The 20,297-nt window shown below is 51.7% G+C and overlaps 1 protein-coding gene across 1 annotated transcript in view; it reads left to right on the top strand.

The window, feature by feature from the left end:
- SYVN1 (synoviolin 1) overlaps positions 1-20,297 on the top strand; it is a 252,716-nt gene that overhangs the window by 66,766 nt on the left and 165,653 nt on the right. Inside the window, exon 7 of the mRNA XM_078660424.1 lies at positions 1,026-1,152. Coding sequence (XP_078516550.1) covers positions 1,026-1,152 — 127 coding nt within the window. The remainder of the gene's footprint in view (positions 1-1,025; positions 1,153-20,297) is intronic.

Genomic DNA, 20,297 nt, shown 5'->3' with positions numbered 1-20,297 from the left:
AACAAATAGGTTTGCCCTCCAACTTGGTCCCCTAAAATAACTTGAAAGTCCCTCCATTTGTTTTAGTTTGGACCACCCCCAAACAAAGCCTTTCAGTTCTACCTTACATCATGCTGTGCTATTTCACTAGAGTGATCACCACACACCTGTTACAGTGGACTTGACACCTGATATTCCGCACTTCTGTTATTTTAGTTCTTTGAAGTAGGTAGACCTGGTGGTGCACTTCAATCCTCAAAGCAGCACTTTGTGCAATGCTCTATCACACTTCTTAGTTCTCTACTCGGTTTGGGGGGTCACACGCCACCCACTTGCCACACTTCAACCTTGCCCATCTTTTTTCCAGTACCTAGACTTGCACTCCTTATCTCTAGTACTGCTGTTCCTAAACGTCGACCCACAAATGCAAATACTTCTTCAATATCATATTATCCTGCAATGTTTCCCCCTAAGCAGTGAGTTTTTTCACCAGTAATGCCAATAAATCCGTATCCTTACTAAAAGTACCTCTTTTTGTATGGAGACCCTCGCACAGGTCTGAGAATGCACATTATTCCTCTCCTACAGGAGCACTTAATGTGCCCATAGCTCAATTATGACAGCTTGATCGTGCGCTGCAGCGATTTCTTTATTCTAGTTTTGGGACCTACCCATAACTTTTACTCCTCCTCACTCCTAACCTTCAACGCAATCCTACTCTTCCACTACTAGATTCCATGTGTCTTTGTCCACCTTCTTTATACTATAGCAGCTACTTCTGTTGCTGTAATTCGACAGATGCACATATTTATGCGCACATTTGTGCACACACACAACCTCTCAATAGAACATCTTGACTGCGTATAACAATGAACAAGTGTGTCACATTTTATTTGCCCTAGCTGCTTGGTATCAGTGATCAACAGGAATTTGTAACTAGTGCACGTCAGTCTTTCTGAGCTGCTGGTTTAGTATTAGTTTTATGCGTTTTCCTCTTCAGAATGCTGGTAGTTAACCGTTTTTCTCCTCTTATTTGCTCTTGACAGTATGCTATCCTGATGACCATGATCCTCACCGTATTTATAAAGTACATGCTGCACTCTGTGGACCTGCTTTTTGAGAACCCGTGGGACAACAAGGCAGTCTATATGCTATACACTGAGCTCTTCACAGGTAAGACTTTTTGTGTCGGCTGCCATAAATGGATCGCAATAGCTTGCTCTCCCTTCAACACATGGCAGGAATTGAAACAATTTCAAGACATGATAATGTTAAACACGTGGGAAATTCCTTTACACAAATAGCAGGTTTAGTTGTCTACTTGAACCAGAAGAACTGTTTTCCAGATTTGGCTTCCATAGTGACCACCAAGTGTTATCTGGGTAGCTACTTTATCTTCCTGTGATTCTTATTTTTTACCGGGAATAATTGGTAACAGTTGTGAAAAGGCTTAACAAATGTGTAATAATGTAATTTCCATAAATAATCTTTGTACTTTCTTTCTTCCTTTCCTTAACCTGCTTTGGGTCACACCTGTTAATCTATGTTTCTTTAATTTAGGTTTTGAAAATTCTTTTATTAGGCATTAGACATTTGATGTGCATTTTTATGCACTCTAGGAAAAGGCTAGATTCCATGCCTGTAAAAATTGTGTAAAGATTTACAGTGAACAAATACGAAACAATCTAGCGTTTTCAGTATCTGCTGTAAACAGAATGTTCTTTTCTTTCTTCTGTTGGCTATTTTTTGGTTTGTAACAAATAGAGGAAACTGCATCTCCCACAGTGCGGGGCACTTTTCAAAGAGCGAGCTGTCTGTAGGAGTCATACGTGCCTGCACAAAGGAGCATATCAACTACGACTCTTTTAATGAAGGGAAAGGTGTTTTTTAGACATAGAGACCCTGAAAGAGGCACCATTACACTATTGCTTTGAGAGCTAAGGAACTCCCAGGTCCAAAATGCATGACTGTGTAGGGTCACTGAAAACTAGTCCCTGCAATAGAGACTAGGGATTATTAGGGGTATTTTCTCGGTATAAAGTCTGATTTTTTTTTTTGGTCTCGCCTTTTCCATTCCGAACGAATGGGAAATGGAGAGAATTCAAGTGCTCAAAATCCTCGTGAAACCAAGGGCTTTTTGGTGCGGTTTTCTTTGAGTTCACGTGAATCACGTGACCAAACAAGCACGCGCATCAGCCTTCATCCCTCCCTCCTAATTGCATTTTTTCACGGCTGCACAGCACATCAAAGGGCTTCTCCCAGCGTGTGCTGTGCAATTATTCATGATTCAGAAAAAGGGGTGGTGATGAACAGAGTGTCTGAATTAAGCAGACCACTCTTACCCAGTCCAAAGATCAGGGCTTGATCCATCACCGTTATTTAGCTCACTGCCCCATCCCAGCTCAGAACCTGGCTATATGCAAATTAGTCTATCCCTGGCCCAGTGCATCATGGGAACAGGGCAGACCAAACTACCAAGCCAATTCTTCACCAGAAAGGAGACAAGCTTCCGGGGACCGGTTTCTGGCATTACAGCCGTCGTCGGCCCAGCTTGCTTGAATCCTGATGGAGCAGTGAGCAAGGGACTCATGTCTGAGTATACCCTGCCACACCTATAGTGGCCAAAAACGATTCAGAAAAAGGGGTGGTGATGAACAGAGTGTCTGAATTAAGCAGACCACTCTTACCCAGTCCAAAGATCAGGGCTTGATCCATCACCGTTATTTAGCTCACTGCCCCATCCCAGCTCAGAACCTGACTATATGCATCATGGGAACAGGGCAGACCAAACTACCAAGCCAATTCTTCACCAGAAAGGAGACAAGCTTCCGGGGACCGGTTTCTGGCATTACAGCCGTCGTCGGCCCGGCTTGCTTGAATCCTGATGGAGCAGTGAGCAATTATTCATGGCTGGCCGGTGGCCGGCCGTACTTTCAGTTTCCCTTTACGCTCTTGTTATTCTTGTTATTCTTGCCTGCTTTATTTATTTCTCTGTTTATAACCCAAGAAGACATCCTTGCCAAACTCCTTTTACCGACCGTTCCAAGCTTTGTCTTACCATACCACAACCGTACATTGAAAGGTTTGTTACATCTTCTCACCATCTTTTCCACTATCTATGGGTAAGTGTCTGCTTGCAGCCCAGCTGGATGACCTTAACTGAAAACACTTAATGAGAAGAGAAGTCCTGCCACACTTCTCCTCCCCTCGCTCGCATTCCCGCCCCCCCACCAGGCTCTCCCGCCCCCAATCGGCTTCCCTCCACGCATCTTTTTCTATTCCCTTCTCGGGCGTCTCTATTGCTCACCAAAACACCCAGGTGTTTGCACTGTCTCACTCCCTGATCGCCACCACCTCGCTTGCTCCCCCCCACCTCTGCCCGTCACCGACTATCTCACTCTCTTTCCTGCCTTCCGACTATCTCGCTCTCTTTCCTGCCTTCCTCTCTCTTTCTCTGACTCTCCGCGCTCTGGTGTGTTTCTTTGTCTGACTCCTTCTTTCCTGTCTGACTTTCTCACTCTCTCTCTCTGTATCTGCTTCCCTCCTCCATTGGGCTCATAACACAGAGAGAGACCCCCAACAAACAGGCCGAGCGTTCTGCGGGGTTATCGCCCCCCACCAATCTGGGTACGCAGCCCCTTATATACACCAGACCCAAACAATTCAGCGTGTTTGCAGCAGAAGCCTGCTCGTGCGTTTCTTTCTACCCTTCACACTTATCTGCCATCAGGGCGCACAGCGCCCCCTCCTCAATTTACTGTTTGTTATCTGACTCCGTAAGGACTCACAGCCGCAATGCTGTGAGCTACACAGCACACTCAGTGCACGATTATTTTTCTGTACGTCCCTGATCACCGCTGAGGTACGGCAGGCGCTTCAAACCAGCGATTTCAAGATTTTTAAGTCCTTGCCAATTCTTTCATTCCTAATGTCTTCGTTTCTCTTGCACGTTTGGTTAGAAATCAAAGAAAATCAGCTTCACAAAAAAGGATTTATATAATTAGCAGACTGAATTTCCGTTTGTTCTTGCATGGTGCTGCACCATGCCATAAGGCACTTGGTACAGGCACACAAACCCACACACACAACCACACACACACACACACACACACCCAACCCCCCCCACACACACACAACCCCCCACACACACACAACCCCCCACACACACACAACCCCACACACAACCCCACACACAACCCCACACACAACCCCACACACAACCCCACACACACACCCACACACACACCCACACACACAACCACACACAACCACACACAACCACACAACCAATAGCAAAACATAGCATAGCATAACAAAACATAGCATAGCATAACAAAACATAGTATAGCATAACAAAACACAAACAACATAGCATAACAAAACTCAAACACAGCATAACAAAACACAACACAACAAAACATAGCATAGCACAACAAAACATAGCATAACAAAGCATAGCATAACAAAAAACATCATAGCATCACACAACATAGCATAGCATAACAAAACATAGCATAGCACAACAAAACATAGCATAACAAAGCATAGCATAACAAAAAACATCATAGCATCACACAACATAGCATAGCATAACAAAACATAGCATAGCATAACAAAACACAACAAAACCTAGCATAACAAAACAAAGTTTAGCATAACAAAACATAGCATAACAAAACATAGCATAACCAAGCATAGCATAGCATAACAAAACATAGCACAACAAAACATAGCATAGCATAACAAAACATAGCCTAGCATAACAAAGAATAGCACAGCAAAACACAACAAAGCATAGCATAGCATACAAAGCATAGCATAACAAAACACAACAAAACATAGCATAGCATAACAAAACAAAGCATAGGATAGCAAAACTAAACATAGCATAGCATAACCAAACGAAGCATAGGATAGCAAAACAAAACAAAGCATAGGATAGCAAAACAAAACAGCATAGCATAACAAAATATAGCATAACAAAACACAACACATAGCATAACAAAACATAGCAAAACACTACAAAACATAGCATAGCTTAACAAAACACAACAAAACATAGCATAGTAAAACTAAACAAAACATATAGCATAATAAAACATAGCATAGCATAACAAAACAAAACATAGGATAGCAAAACAAAACATAGCATAGCATACAGCATCACTCCGCACCACCACAGCATCACTCAGCACCACCACAGCATCACTCAGGGGCACCACAACATCACTATGGGCTACCACAGCATCACTGAACGCCACAGCATCACTCGTTCGCCACCACAACATCACTCGGCACAACCACAACATCACTCGGCGCCACCACAACATCACTCGGCGCCACCACAGCATCAATCTGTGCAACCAATCAACAACAACAACTGGTTCAAATATGTTCTCTCAATTTTTCAAGCTTTATTACAAATGTCACAAAAAGATGTTAATATTTCACTTCTGTTCTTGGATTTTTGTCACAATAAAATACCCTAAACATAATCTTCACAAAAGTTATTTACAAAATTTAAGCTATTGCCATTATAAATTACAATAACTTTTATTTAAAAAAATTAAAAAACATTGTTATTTGTAATATCAATACATGTAAGTCACGTACATACAACACATATTGCATTACAAATGCTATAGGTATCAAATTTGCAAAAGTTATAACTATTGGCAGTGTAAATGACAAAGCTATTAATTTCGCTATTTTCAAAACCAACACAAAAAAAAAAATTGTCATTTACAATACCAATATTGACAACGCCAGTGCTTGTTTCACAGAGGGCCCTCGGCTGTTGACAAAACAATTTGACGACCTATTAATGACCTTGTAAGGCTTGTCTCCATGCTGTTCATCTTTGAAGATCTGCTCAGTAACAGAACTGTTGAAGGATTTAATTCCTAGCAATGCCTGACCACACCACAATTTCCACTGTACCTGATATTTCAAGTTTCCCCCTGTGATTGCCCACCATTTTCCCTTTTCCCTCAGTCCTCAAAAGTGCTACATTCTTGCTGTCTACAGATGCCCTCAACATCGAAGATCCTTGAAGTAAAACTTTAAGGTAGAGAGGTCAGAAACAACGCAGGGACCCGATAACATTCACATAGAGGCCATCAGTGCTTGAAGAAGCAAATGGTCATTCACCTTAATGTTGATAAAGCCTAACATTTAATTTAGAGTGTGTGACATTGACTAAGGCATGTGTCTTGGTGTCAAGAGGATACCGAAGATAGGATACTGGACTGCCCACTGCTTCACAACTGTAATGCTTAAAGAGGATGATGGCATTGAGCGAGGTCATGACACAGATATGCCCCGGTTACTTACCGGTAATCTTCATTACTCCGAGTATAGTCCTCCTCGCCACATGACTAAAAAAGTGAGCTTTAGCTCCACACCAGAACCCTCCAAAGCAAAAAAGTCAGCCTCCCATGCCTTCCCAATATGGCCGACCTATTACACCCTGACCTCTATAAGAGGCGGGCCGGCCCAACCCATCAGCCTGACTCTACCAAGCACAAACATGTAGCCGATAGCCAGACAGGTAGGGAGGGAGGGATGGGAACTCATGTGGCGAGGAAGACTATACTCAGAGTAATGAAGATTACCAGTAAGTAACCGGGGCATTACCTCCTCGTTAGTCTTCCTCGCCATATGACTAACAAAGTGAGCACATGCCAAAGCCAAGCGGCTTCATGAAAACTCACAAGAAACCAACGGCCAAGAATGGGATGCCCACCAAAAAGGCCAAACCCAACAGACCAGACGAGTGGAACAACCACCCAAGAGAGAGGCAACCACAAGCAGGATGAACCAGCCCGGGACAGAAAGACACTGGGAGGGTCAAAAACCCAGAACCCGAGACATGAAGTGCCGCCAGAAAATATGCCCAACCAAAGGACGAAGGAGGACCGAGAAAGCACAGAACCAGACCGCACGGAGCCATAAGCAACAGCAAACAGGCCCCAGAACAGAAAGCAGCAAGCCAGACAAAACACACCAAGACCGTCCAATGGACAGCCAAAAGTGAGAGGGGAGCAAAAGCCCAAACGGAAGAACCGAAGAAACAGAGGGCATCCCCACCACAGCGACCCAACAAAAAAGACACAGCAGGAAGGAGATGAAGTCCGACAGAGCAACAGTGCACGGTGGACCACCAACCGCGAGAGAGCCGAAAACCCCAGGGGAACGGGTCAGCGGAACCAGACTCAATCAAACAGACTGGAAGGAGCCGCAAGAATGGAGAGGGGAACAAAAGGAACCCAGCACGCCAACCGAACAACCAAAACCACGAAGGTCTCCATCCGCAAGGAAAGAAACAGGTGGGACACGGACTCCAGGCGCACAAGAGACCCCCCCGGAAGGGAGCGCAACACCAAGGAGAGAACCCAGTCAGGCACAAGGCAAAACAGTCCCAGGAAGGCGCCGCAAATGACACCTAAGAAACCCAGCCACCAAGGGAACCCAACCAGCCAACAGCAAAAATCGGAAAACCCACCAGGCCGCCCACGGAGCCCAAAGAGCGGTAGGGACCAGGCCCAAGGCCAAGCCCCCAGAGCGGAAGAAGACACATAGAGCCCGGCAGGGAGGGGAATGCTGTAACCACGGGATCAACGGAACCGAACACAGACCCCTTAGTGTGAGCCAAACATCTAAACCACTACGCCATAGCCACCCATCGAAGAGCGCGACCGCCCCGCTCAGGGGCCAAGCAAACCGACCCAGGAACGATCCACAAGAAGGAAGCGAACCGCGAAAGCGAGCACCCAGGCGGCCACACAGCCAGCCAACAACCAGGACCGACCCAGCCAAACAACCAAGAGCTGGCAGGAACAGGGGGCGGAGAGGGAGGAAAGGCCACAGGCAGAAAACACCCAAGGCAGGAGGACCGAAGAGCCGAGCGAAACGAGCCCAAACAAAGCCAATACCTCCAGGGCTTAAAGGATGTAATAAGCCGCACAGAAATTGCAGGGCCCAGACCGGGGAAGGAGAACCGGGAGAACCCAGCATACCCAGACAAGCAAAAGCGCCGTATGAACAGACACCAGCTTGGGAAACCACGATACAGTGGCAGGAGACAACTGCAGCAGCATAAAACAAGGAAGAGGCACTCGGGTGAGCACCACTAACAGGACAAACACCCCATCCTGGCCAGACAAGCCCAGACCCCCGTAAGCACAGGGACCAGAGAATGGCGCAAAACCGGGAGCCCGGATGAGAAGGCAAACTGAGCCACCACCGGGGACACAAAATGAAACCGGAACAAAAAATGACCCAGTCAAGGACAGCACAACCGCGCCAAAAAACCAAAGGGGCCAACAGCAACCCCCCTGGAGGACGAGGCAGGCACCAACAGACCAGACGGGAAACACGCGAGCAGGGGGGCCGATGACCGAGCATCGACCGGGAATCCAAGCATCGACCGGGAATCCAAGCACGCCATCCAGCCCCACAGGCTGGATAAAGGCCGGTAACCACTCGAAAGGGGCACATGAGAAAAGGAAGATCACAGACCGCACCCGCAGACAGGGCGAAAGAACGGTCACATGCCCGACCCATGACCCGAAGGAAAGGGAAGAGAACGGACACCACCAACCCTGACCGAACCAAAAACCGTGGAGACATAACCAACAGCAGAACAGAACCGAGAGCGGGACCAGTGAAGGAACACTCATGGGAACGGGTGAAGACCAGCACAAACCAGAACCCAGGACAGCCCAACCACAGCTGAGGACCACTGGAAGGGACGAGCAACCAAGAGAAGGACAATGCAAAGCACAGCACGTCAACCGGGCACAGGGACGCCTGACACACTCTGAGGAGTACCCCAACCCACAGCCAGGGGGCCAGGGGAAAAACCAAGGAGGCTGGAAGAACAGGACGACCCTCAAGACCCCACCAGAACAGGCACGACCGGAGGGGAACCCGGGAGACAGTAAAGATAGACAACAGAACGGCACGGCAGCAGGCGGAACACACATAACTGCCACAGAGGCCACCAACTGCCCCCAACGGAGCCCCAACACCCAGGAGCCAAGGAGAAGCAGGACACGGACAAAAGGCAAAGCAGCCTACGTAAAGTCAAAAGTCTGGATGAGAAAAAAGGGCGCCACGGTCCCAGACAGGAGAGGGCAAGCCCAAAAGAGTCGCACAAAAGTCCACACGGAGACCACAGAAGCAGCCCAGAGAAGGAAGGACCGGTGTCAAAGCAGCCCGCCGCAGCCGCCAGCAGCCCCCGGAACCCCCAGGAGGACGCCCAACTAGGGACCAACCAGGTCAGACCCTGCACCCCCACGGAGAGCAGTCAGGAACAGGAGCACACAGGACGGAAGGACCGCAGGTCCAAGGCCCAGAAGGGAAGAACGAGTCAGGGCTAAACAGCCAACAACGACGGCAAGGGCCACGAAAGCCATGGCAGGATAAAAACCCTAGCCCTGTGGGAGCCTGTGTACCCCAAGCACACGACCCATTTCCGAGCCCAAGCTCCTAGGTAGAAACACCCACCTGGAAGGGCCTAACGCCGTGTCCAGCAGTGCACACCAGGCCCTGGATGCTGCAGCAAAAATAACTACTGCCTAGCACCACAAACCTAGTCAAAACAGACTAGCAGGGAAAAAACAAAAATCTTGCAATTAACGGGGTAAAGTAGAAAATGACAAGGCCAGAATCACAGGATGTGGAGCGTCTATGTCGAGACATCGCACTGGCTACCATCTGGGCCGACTGCGCCAGCCAAAAGGCCACATACCCACAACTACCCATACGCACAGCGCACATAAGCAGGCCCGGCAAAACTAGGCAGAAAAGGGGACACCAACGCGCCCAAATTGGGGAAAAAAAAAACACAAGCCAGGCAAACACAGACCAAGTCAGAGACTGAGACCCCACCAGGCAATACTACAACACTCACCCAGAGAATGTTGCACCCGCCTCACAACAATGGGACACCAGGACCCAAAAACTGAGTAGGACAGGACTGAAACGAGACAGCAGTATAAGAGCTGTTCAAAAGGAGCCGAAACGAGAGCCTCCAACATCACATGCCCACACCTACACAGCAGCTGTAAACCAGGGAGTTAATGATGCTGCGGGAGAACCATGCGGTGCGCCTGCTCGTGTAAGTCCACGGAATAGTGAAGGCTACGAGCTGTAAGCGACAGCACAGATATGCTCCCTGCACAGACAAGAGTATGAAAAAAATCTCCCTAAGGAATGGACCCACACCAAGGACCCATCCCCAGAAGCCGCACGCCATCAGCCAGAGGAACGGGAGACTCAGCCCATAGCGCCCCCGGAGAGCCCCATCTACCCCCTCTGCATCAGACACCTGGGGGGGGGGGGCCATGCGAGGATGAATGAGGGGAAAGAAAGACCCCGACATCCATCGCACTGAACTAAGAGCACAAACGTGGGATATGAAAACTTCAAGCACAGCTGCCGCTCGCCGCAGCGCCAGGAAAGGCAGGCGGGTGGCAACAAACCAGGCACAGCAAAGGGACAACACAAAAGGACTTGCCATACAGGGAGCCCAACGAGCGGAGGCACGGCAGAGCACCGACATTCAACCCAATCCTTACCCTGTCGCCCCCCCACCTGTAAACCCTTGGCCCGCTAGAGCAGAACCTAACCAGGACACACTAGGGGAGGTGGGGGCAAAATCCTAGGGTCCTCTAGAGCAGGACCTCCAACCCGAGACCCACATACCTGCTATGGCAGGCACCACTTACCTAACACATCTGGAGAGGGATAGTCATTCAAGGGTAAATTGAATACGGCCCTAAATCAACATACCACCAAAATCTATAAAAAGGTCCTCCAGTTGCCAACTTCTGCATCTGCTGCACAGATAAGACTGGAGATGGGGCTACCAAACTATGAGGTTTTGAATATTGGTGCATATCTAAACTTGTGTCACAAGCTGAGGCAGGCTAACCCAGGCTCACTAGAATCTCTAGTCTGGCTGGAAATCTCCCAGAAAAATCCAGGTGGAACGTTTGGTCGCCTTTTTAAGGACTACATTCAACAAATGTCAGCAGGTGACCTATGGGCTCTTAACCCCAGTCAGACAGCGTTTAAAATCGCCATCAAAAAATGTGTAAGAATGAGATCACTCATCACAGACAAAGCACTCTTCTCAAAACGCAGCCATTCTTGGGCCCTTGTAAATTCTTACAGTCGGCTACTCCCCGCCGCTTACTTTTCCTGCACATATCCACTGTATCTAAAACGAACCCTTATAGCCATTAGAATGGGTGATTGGCGTTTTCTGCAAGATTTACCTCCTTGGAGACGGACAGTGGAAGATCTAACCTGCAGAGGGTGCGGTAAAACAGCCGAAACATTGCTACACGTGGTTTGCCTTTGCCCAGCCTTTAACCTCCAACGCAGGTGCAAACTAAAACCCGAATGGAATAGGTTGGGCGCCCGAACCTGCAGGCAAGCCATCATTGTGGCTCTGAACCCTGAAAACACTGACTTGAATATCAGACTCACAAAGTTCATCCAGCAAGCTTATCGTAATTTTAACTTAAAGAGGTCCTGCTAAATCCTCCCTCTTATTTCCTTTTTCTTTTTTATTACTTAATGATACATCCCAAATTTCTAGGGGGATGAAACGAAAAGAATATGAGTAGTACCCCTAGGAGAATTGGGTCGTTTTTTAGTTGTTTGATATCCAACTCAGTGAGAGTAAAGAAAATGGGGTGAAGTTCCCAGTATATTAGATTTTAACTTTTGTACTATTTTTTTTTTTTTTTCTTTTTTCTTCTGGTTTTTATCCTTTATAAAAATAATTTTTTTTTTATGGACCTAGGAGGTTGAGGATGCGGAAGACCCCTATTTTTATCATGCCTGGCTAATTGACTGTCTTGTTGTTTTTATTTTTAATTGTATACAACGTGAACTATGTAATCCTCTTTTAAAGATATCTGTGTTATATCTAAATAAAGAATTTCTACTACATCTGGAGAGACATGCACAGAACAAAAACAAGCATTGGAAATGCAATAGGTCTCGCATTAGGAAAGTTTGACTTTTTTTATTTGTGTTGGTTTTGAAAATAGCAAAATTAATAGCTTTGTCAGTTACAATGTCAATAGTTTTAACTTTCGCAAATGTGACACCTATAGCATTTGTAATGCAATGTGTGTTGGATTTACGTGACTTAGATGTATTGATATTACAAATAACAATGGCTTTTAATTTTGTGAATAATTATTACTTAAATAAAATTTATTGTAATTTATAATGGCAATAGCTTAAACGTTTGTAAATATCTTTTGTGAAGATTATGTTCAGTGTATTTTATTGTGACGAAAATCCAAGAACCTTGCATTTGCACCTCCACACACACAGAGCGACATACACACACACACACACACACATATAGATGTGGTGGTGGTGGATCTGGGGGATATGGTGGTGGTGGATGTGGTGGTGGTGGTGGTGATGGTGGATGTGGTGGTGATGGGGGTGGATGCGGTGGTGTTGGTGGTGGATGTGGGGGTGGATGTGGTGGTGGTGGATGTTGTGGATGTGGTGGTGGATGTGGTGGATGTGGTGATGGTGGATGTGGTGGGTGTGGTGGGTGTGGTGGATGTGGTGGTGGATGAGGTGGTGGATGTGGTGGATGGGGTGGTGGTGGATGCGGTGGTGGTGGATGCGGTGGTGGTGGATGCGGTGGTGGTGGATGTGGTGGTGGTGGATGTGGTGGTGGTGGATGTGGTGGTGGTGGATGTGGTGGTGGTGGATGTGGTGGTGGATGTGGTGGTGGTGGATGTGGTGGTGGTGGATGTGGTGGATGTGGTGGTGGTGGATGTGGTGGGTGTGGTGGATGTGGTGGTGGTGGATGCGGTGGTGGATGAGGTGGTGGATGTGGTGGATGGGGTGGTGGTGGATGCGGTGGTGGTGGATGCGGTGGTGGTGGATGCGGTGGTGGTGGATGTGGTGGTGGTGGATGTGGTGGTGGTGGATGTGGTGGTGGTGGATGTGGTGGTGGATGCGGTGGATGTGGTGGTGGACGTGGTGGTGGGTGTGGTGGTGGGTGTGGTGGTGGATGTGGTAGGTGTGGTGGATGTGGTGGTGGATGCGGTGGTGGTGCATGTGGTGGATGTGGCGGTGGATGTCATGGTGGATGTCGAGGTGATAGTGGATGTGGTGGTGGATGTGGTGGTGGATCTGGTGGATGTGGTGGATGTGGTGGATGCGGTGGTGGTGGATGCGGTGGTGGTGAAAGTGGTGGTGGATGTGTTGGATGTGGTGGTGGATGATGTGGTGGATGATGTGGTGGAGGATGTGGTGGAGGATGTGGTGGAGGATGTGATGGATGATGTGGTGGATGATGTGGTGGATGATGTGGTGTTGGTGGTGGTGGATGTGGTGGATGTGGTGGTGGTGGATGTGGTGGTGGTGGATGTGGTGGATGCGGTGGTGCATGTGGTGGATGTGGTGGTGGTGGATGTGGTGGTGGATGCGGTGGTGCATGTGGTGGATGTGGTGGTGGTGGATGCGGTGGTGCATGTGGTGGATGTGGTGGTGGTGGATGTGGCGGTGGATGTCATGGTGGATGTGGAGGTGATGGTGGATGTGGAGGTGGATGTGGAGGTGGATGTGGAGGTGGATGTGGAGGTGGATGTGGAGGTGGATGTGGATGTGGAGGTGATTGTGAAGGTGATTGTGGAGGTGATTGTGGAGGTGATTGTGGAGGTGGATGTGGAGGTGGATGTGGAGGTGGATGTGGAGGTGGATGTGGAGGTGGATGTGGAGGTGATGGTGGAGGTGGATGTGGAGGTGGATGTGGAGGTGATGGTGGAGGTGGATGTGGAGGTGGATGTGGTGGTGATGGTGGATGCGGTGTTGGTGGATGCGGTGGTGGTGGTGGATGGGGTGGTGGTGGTGGATGGGGTGGTGGTGGTGGATGGGGTGGTGGTGGTGGATGTGGTGGTGGATGTGGTGGTGGATGTGGTGGTGGATGTGGTGGTGGATGTGGTGGTGGATGTGGATGGGGTGGTGGTGGATGTGGTGGTGGATGCGGTGGATGTGGTGGTGGACGTGGTGGTGGGTGTGGTGGTGGATGTGGTAGGTGTGGTGGATGTGGTGGGTGTGGTGGATGTGGTGGTGGATGCAGTGGTGGTGCATGTGGTGGATGCGGTGGTGGTGCATGTGGTGGATGCGGTGGTGGTGCATGTGGTGGATGTGGCGGTGGATGTCATGGTGGATGTCGAGGTGATAGTGGATGTGGTGGTGGTGGATGTGGTGGTGGATGTGGTGGTGGTGGATGTGGTGGTGGTGGATGTGGTGGTGGATGTGGCGTTGGATGTCATGGTGGATGTGGAGGTGATGGTGGAGGTGGATGTGGATGTGGTGGTGATGGTGGATGTGGTGGTGGTGGATGCGGTGGATGTGGTGGTGGTGGATGCGGTAGATGTGGTGTGGTGGATGCGGTGGTGGTGGTGGATGCGGTGGTGGTGGTGGATGTGGTGGTGGATGTGGTGGTGGACGTGGTGGTGGACGTGGTGGTGGGTGTGGTGGTGGATGTGGTAGGTGTGGTGGATGTGGTGGTGGATGCAGTGGTGGTGCATGTGGTGGATGCGGTGGTGGTGCATGTGGTGGATGCGGTGGTGGTGCATGTGGTGGATGTGGCGGTGGATGTCATGGTGGATGTCGAGGTGATAGTGGATGTGGTGGTGGATGTGGTTGTGGTGGCGTTGGATGTCATGGTGGATGTGGCGTTGGATGTCATGGTGGATGTGGAGGTGATGGTGGATGTGGAGGTGGAGGTGGATGTGGATGTGGTGGTGGTGGATGCGGGGGATGTGGTGGTGGTGGATGCGGTGGATGTGGTGTGGTGGATGCGGTGGTGGTGGTGGATGCGGTGGTGGTGGTGGATGCGGTGGTGGTGGTGGATGCGGTGGTGGTGGTGGATGTAGTGGTGGTTGGTGTGGTGGATGTGGATGTGGTGGTGGTGGGTGTGGTGGATGTGGTGGTGGTGGGCGTGGTGGGCGTGGCGGTGGATGTGGCGGTGGTGGATGTGGCGGTGGTGGATGTGGCGGTGGTGGTGGTGGATGTGGCGGTGGTGGATGTGGCGGTGGTGGTGGTGGATGTGGTGGTGGTGGATGTGGTGGTGGTGGATGTGGTGGTGGTGGATGTGGTGGTGGTGGATGTGGTGGTGGTGGATGTGGTGGTGGTGGATGTGGTGGTGGATGTGGCGTTGGATGTCATGGTGGATGTGGTGGTGATGGTGGTGGTGGATGTGGTGGTGATGGTGGATGTGGTGGTGGTGGATGCGGTGGATGTGGTGGTGGTGGATGCGGTGGATGTGGTGTGGTGGATGCGGTGGTGGTGGTGGATGCGGTGGTGGTGGTGGATGCGGTGGTGGTGGTGGATGCGGTGGTGGTGGTGGATGCGGTGGTGGTGGTGGATGGGGTGGTGGTGGTGGATGGGGTGGTGGTGGTGGATGTGGTGGTGGTGGGTGTGGTGGATGTGGTGGTGGTGGGTGTGGTGGATGTGGTGGATGTGGTGGTGGTGGATGTGGTGGTGGTGGATGTGGTGGTGGTGGATGTGGTGGTGGTGGATGTGGTGGTGGATGTGGTGATGGTGGATGCGATGGTGGTGGATGCGGTGGTGGTGGATGCGGTGGTTGTGGTGGATGCGGTGGTGGTGGTGGATGGGGTGGTGGTGGATGTGGTGGTGGATGCGGTGGTGGATGCGGTGGTTGTGGATGCGGTGGTTGTGGATGCGGTGGATGTGGTGGTGGATGTGGTGGTGGTGGATGTGGTGGTGGTGGATGTGGTGGTGGTGGTGGGTCTGGTGGATGTGGCGGTGGATGTGGTGGTGGATGCGATGGTGGATGTGGCGGTGGATGCGGTGGTGGTGGATGCGGTGGTGGATGCGGTGGTGGATGCGGTGGTGGTGGATGCGGTGGTGGTGGATGTGGTGGTGGTGGATGTGGTGGTGGATGCGGTGGTGCATGTGGTGGATGTGGTGGTGGTGGATGCGGTGGTGCATGTGGTGGATGTGGTGGTGGTGGATGTGGCGGTGGATGTCATGGTGGATGTGGTGGTGGTGGTGGATGTGGAGGTGGATGTGGAGGTGGATGTGGAGGTGGATGTGGAGGTGGATGTGGAGGTGGATGTGGAGGTGGAGGTGGATGTGGAGGTGGATGTGGAGGTGGATGTGGAGGTGGATGTGGAGGTGGATGTGGATGTGGAGGTGGAGGTGGATGTGGATGTGGAGGTGGAGGTGGATGTGGATGTGGATGTGGAGGTGGAGGTGGAGGTGGATGTGGAGGTGATGGTGGAGGTGGATGTGGATGTGGTGGTGATGGTGGATGCGGTGTTGGTGGATGCGGTGGTGGTGGTGGATGGGGTGGTGGTGGTGGATGGGGTGGTGGTGGTGGATGGGGTGGTGGATGTGGTGGTGGATGTGGTGGTGGATGTGGATGGGGTGGTGGTGGATGTGGTGGTGGATGCGGTGGATGTGGTGGTGGACGTGGTGGTGGGTGTGGTGGTGGATGTGGTAGGTGTGGTGGATGTGGTGGGTGTGGTGGATGTGGTGGTGGATGCAGTGGTGGTGCATGTGGTGGATGCGGTGGTGGTGCATGTGGTGGATGCGGTGGTGGTGCATGTGGTGGATGTGGCGGTGGATGTCATGGTGGATGTCGAGGTGATAGTGGATGTGGTGGTGGTGGATGTGGTGGTGGATGTGGTGGTGGTGGATGTGGTGGTGGTGGAGGATGTGGTGGTGGATGTGGCGTTGGATGTCATGGTGGATGTGGAGGTGATGGTGGAGGTGGATGTGGATGTGGTGGTGATGGTGGATGTGGTGGTGGTGGATGCGGTGGATGTGGTGGTGGTGGATGCGGTGGATGTGGTGTGGTGGATGCGGTGGTGGTGGTGGATGCGGTGGTGGTGGTGGATGTGGTGGTGGATGTGGTGGTGGACGTGGTGGTGGACGTGGTGGTGGGTGTGGTGGTGGATGTGGTAGGTGTGGTGGATGTGGTGGTGGATGCAGTGGTGGTGCATGTGGTGGATGCGGTGGTGGTGCATGTGGTGGATGCGGTGGTGGTGCATGTGGTGGATGTGGCGGTGGATGTCATGGTGGATGTCGAGGTGATAGTGGATGTGGTGGTGGATGTGGTGGTGGATGTGGTTGTGGTGGTGGTGGATGTGGCGTTGGATGTCATGGTGGATGTGGAGGTGATGGTGGATGTGGAGGTGGAGGTGGATGTGGATGTGGTGGTGGTGGATGCGGTGGATGTGGTGGTGGTGGATGCGGTGGATGTGGTGGTGGTGGATGCGGTGGATGTGGTGTGGTGGATGCGGTGGTGGTGGTGGATGCGGTGGTGGTGGTGGATGCGGTGGTGGTGGTGGATGCGGTGGTGGTGGTGGTTGGGGTGGTGGTGGTGGATGTAGTGGTGGTGGGTGTGGTGGATGTGGATGCGGTGGTGGTGGGTGTGGTGGATGTGGTGGTGGTGGGCGTGGTGGGCGTGGCGGTGGATGTGGCGGTGGTGGATGTGGCGGTGGTGGTGGTGGATGTGGTGGATGTGGTGGTGGTGGATGTGGTGGTGGTGGATGTGGTGGTGGTGGATGTGGTGGTGGTGGATGTGGTGGTGGTGGATGTGGTGGTGGATGTGGCGTTGGATGTCATGGTGGATGTGGTGGTGATGGTGGATGTGGTGGTGGTGGTGGTGGTGATGGTGGTGGTGATGGTGGATGTGGTGGTGGTGGATGCGGTGGATGTGGTGGTGGTGGATGCGGTGGATGCGGTGGTGGTGGTGGATGCGGTGGTGGTGGTGGATGCGGTGGTGGTGGTGGATGCGGTGGTGGTGGTGGATGGGGTGGTGGTGGTGGATGGGGTGGTGGTGGTGGATGTAGTGGTGGTGGGTGTGGTGGATGTAGTGGTGGTGGGTGTGGTGGATGTGGTGGTGGTGGGTGTGGTGGATGTGGCGGTGGATGTGGCGGTGGTGGATTTGGCGGTGGTGGTGGTGGTGGATGTGGTGGTGGTGGATGTGGTGGTGGTGGATGTGGTGGTGGTGGATGTGGTGGTGGTGGATGTGGTGGTGGTGGATGTGGTGATGGTGGATGCGATGGTGGTGGATGCGGTGGTGGTGGATGCGGTGGTTGTGGTGGATGCGGTGGTTGTGGTGGATGCGGTGGTGGTGGTGGATGGGGTGGTGGTGGATGCGGTGGTGGATGCGGTGGTGGATGCGGTGGTTGTGGATGCGGTGGATGTGGTGGTGGATGTGGTGGTGGTGGATGTGGTGGTGGTGGATGTGGTGGTGGTGGATGTGGTGGTGGTGGATGTGGTGGTGGTGGTGGGTCTGGTGGATGTGGCGGTGGATGTGGTGGTGGATGCGATGGTGGATGTGGCGGTGGAGGTGGTGGTGGATGCGGTGGTGGTGGATGCGGTGGTGGTGGATGCGGTGGTGGTGGATGCGGTGGTGGATGCGGTGGTGGATGCGGTGGTGGATGCGGTGGTGGATGCGGTGGTGGTGGATGCGGTGGTGGTGGATGTGGCGGTGGTGGATGTGGCGGTGGATGTCATGGTGGATGTGGAGGTGATGGTGGAGGTGATGGTGGATGTGGAGGTGGATGTGGAGGTGGATGCGGTGGTGGATGCGGTGGATGTGGTGATGGTGGATGCGGTGGTGGTGGTGGCGGTGGTGGATGGGGTGGTGGTGGTGGTGGATGTAGTGGTGGTGGGTGTGGTGGATGTAGTGGATGTGGTGGTGGATGTGGTGGTGGATGTGGTGGTGGATGTGGTGGTGGATGTGGCGGTGGATGTGGCAGTGGAGGTGATGGTGGATGTGGTGGTGGAGGTGGTGGTGGATGTGGTGGTGGAGGTGATGGTGGATGTGGTGGTGGAGGTGATGGTGGAGGTGATGGTGGAGGTGATGAAGGATGTGGTGGTGGATGCGGTGGATGTGGTGGTGGTGGATGCGGTGGATGTGGTGGTGGTGGATGCGGTGGATGTGGTGGTGGTGGATGCGGTGGATGTGGTGATGGTGGATGTGGTGGATGCGGTGGTGGATGTGGTGGTGATGGTGGATGTGGTGGTGATGGTGGATGTGGTGGTGATGGTGGATGTGGTGGTGGTGGTGGATGTGGTGGTGGTGGTGGATGTGGTGGTGGTGGTGGATGTGGTGGTGGTGGATGTGGTGGTGGTGGATGCAACAAACACATGCACACTCAACACTGCACACTTTCAAGGCTGATGCAACGGTGTACACAATGTCACCTCTCCCACTGCACAACTGGACAGTCAGTGTACAGAACCGCCTTTAAATAAAACCCATTTGCACCTCGAAAACAAGTCCATCTCCTCCCGTTTCAGCTGGCTCTTGGAAGAGGCACAAAGGAGAGGGGATAAGGAAGGGGTAGGGCAGGAGGCTTTAGCAAGCGCGGCCACACGGAATCTAAAAGTGAAAGTTTATTTCACTGCACTTGTGACTCCTCTCCCCCATAGCCACCTAACCTTACATTTAAGACCATACAGTGGAGTAACTGTTATATTTTAATGGCATTTCCCCATGTGCGTACCGGTAACCACCGGCTCAAATTATGCCCCTCTCCAGGTGCCTGCGTTACGCCCCTGGGTTAACAGAACCCCAAAAGCCTGGAGTGTAGACACAAAAAACACTCAAATAAGTTGTAAAAGAAGAGGCACGCGGTAAACAGCGTAAATTCGTAAAGGCGAGGACGGGGCAGTAAAGGCAGCGTAGGCAGAAAAAAAGAGAGAGATGGGGGGGGGGGGGCAGAGTGTGAAGGGAGCATGGGGCCGAGAGAAGGAGTGGGTAAGGGAGGAGAAGGTGTTGGAAGGGAAGAAGTAACAGGGAGAGAAGAGCCGATGAAGAGGGGAGAGCATGTGTGTTAGGGGGAGTGTAAGAGGTAAAGCATGTGGGAGATACCTTGGAGGGTAGGACATTGTTAAAGGGTGAGGAAGGTGGGAGGAAGCAAGCGAGTACGATGGATGGAAGGCTTGGGCTGTGTGTGAGGGGGTCGTCGAATGACAAGTCAGGGAGATGAGGCAGAGGGAGGAGATGGGAAGGGAAAGCCGGAAAGATGGGACTAAACAGGTATAAATGTGAGAGGACGAAGAGGAGTCCGACAGGTGAAGGAGCAGGGAAAGCGAGTGAAAGTGTGGAGAGCCTGCGTGAGAGGGTGTAGTGTTAGAGAGTAGGGAAGAGTAGAAGTGCAGACGTGGAGAGTTGAGGCGTGGGGGGTAGCAGTTTGTGGTACAGAGCAATTTGCGCAGTTAGTTAAGAATTAACAAGCTCTTGGCACTGCTGTGGGGGGCATGGCGGGAGCGCATTG

Source organism: Lissotriton helveticus, chromosome 9, assembly GCF_964261635.1.
Source record: "Lissotriton helveticus chromosome 9, aLisHel1.1, whole genome shotgun sequence".
Taxonomy (NCBI): Eukaryota; Metazoa; Chordata; class Amphibia; order Caudata; family Salamandridae; genus Lissotriton; species Lissotriton helveticus.
Note: the sequence above shows the minus strand (reverse complement) of the source record. Positions and strands in the feature narration are given on the sequence as shown.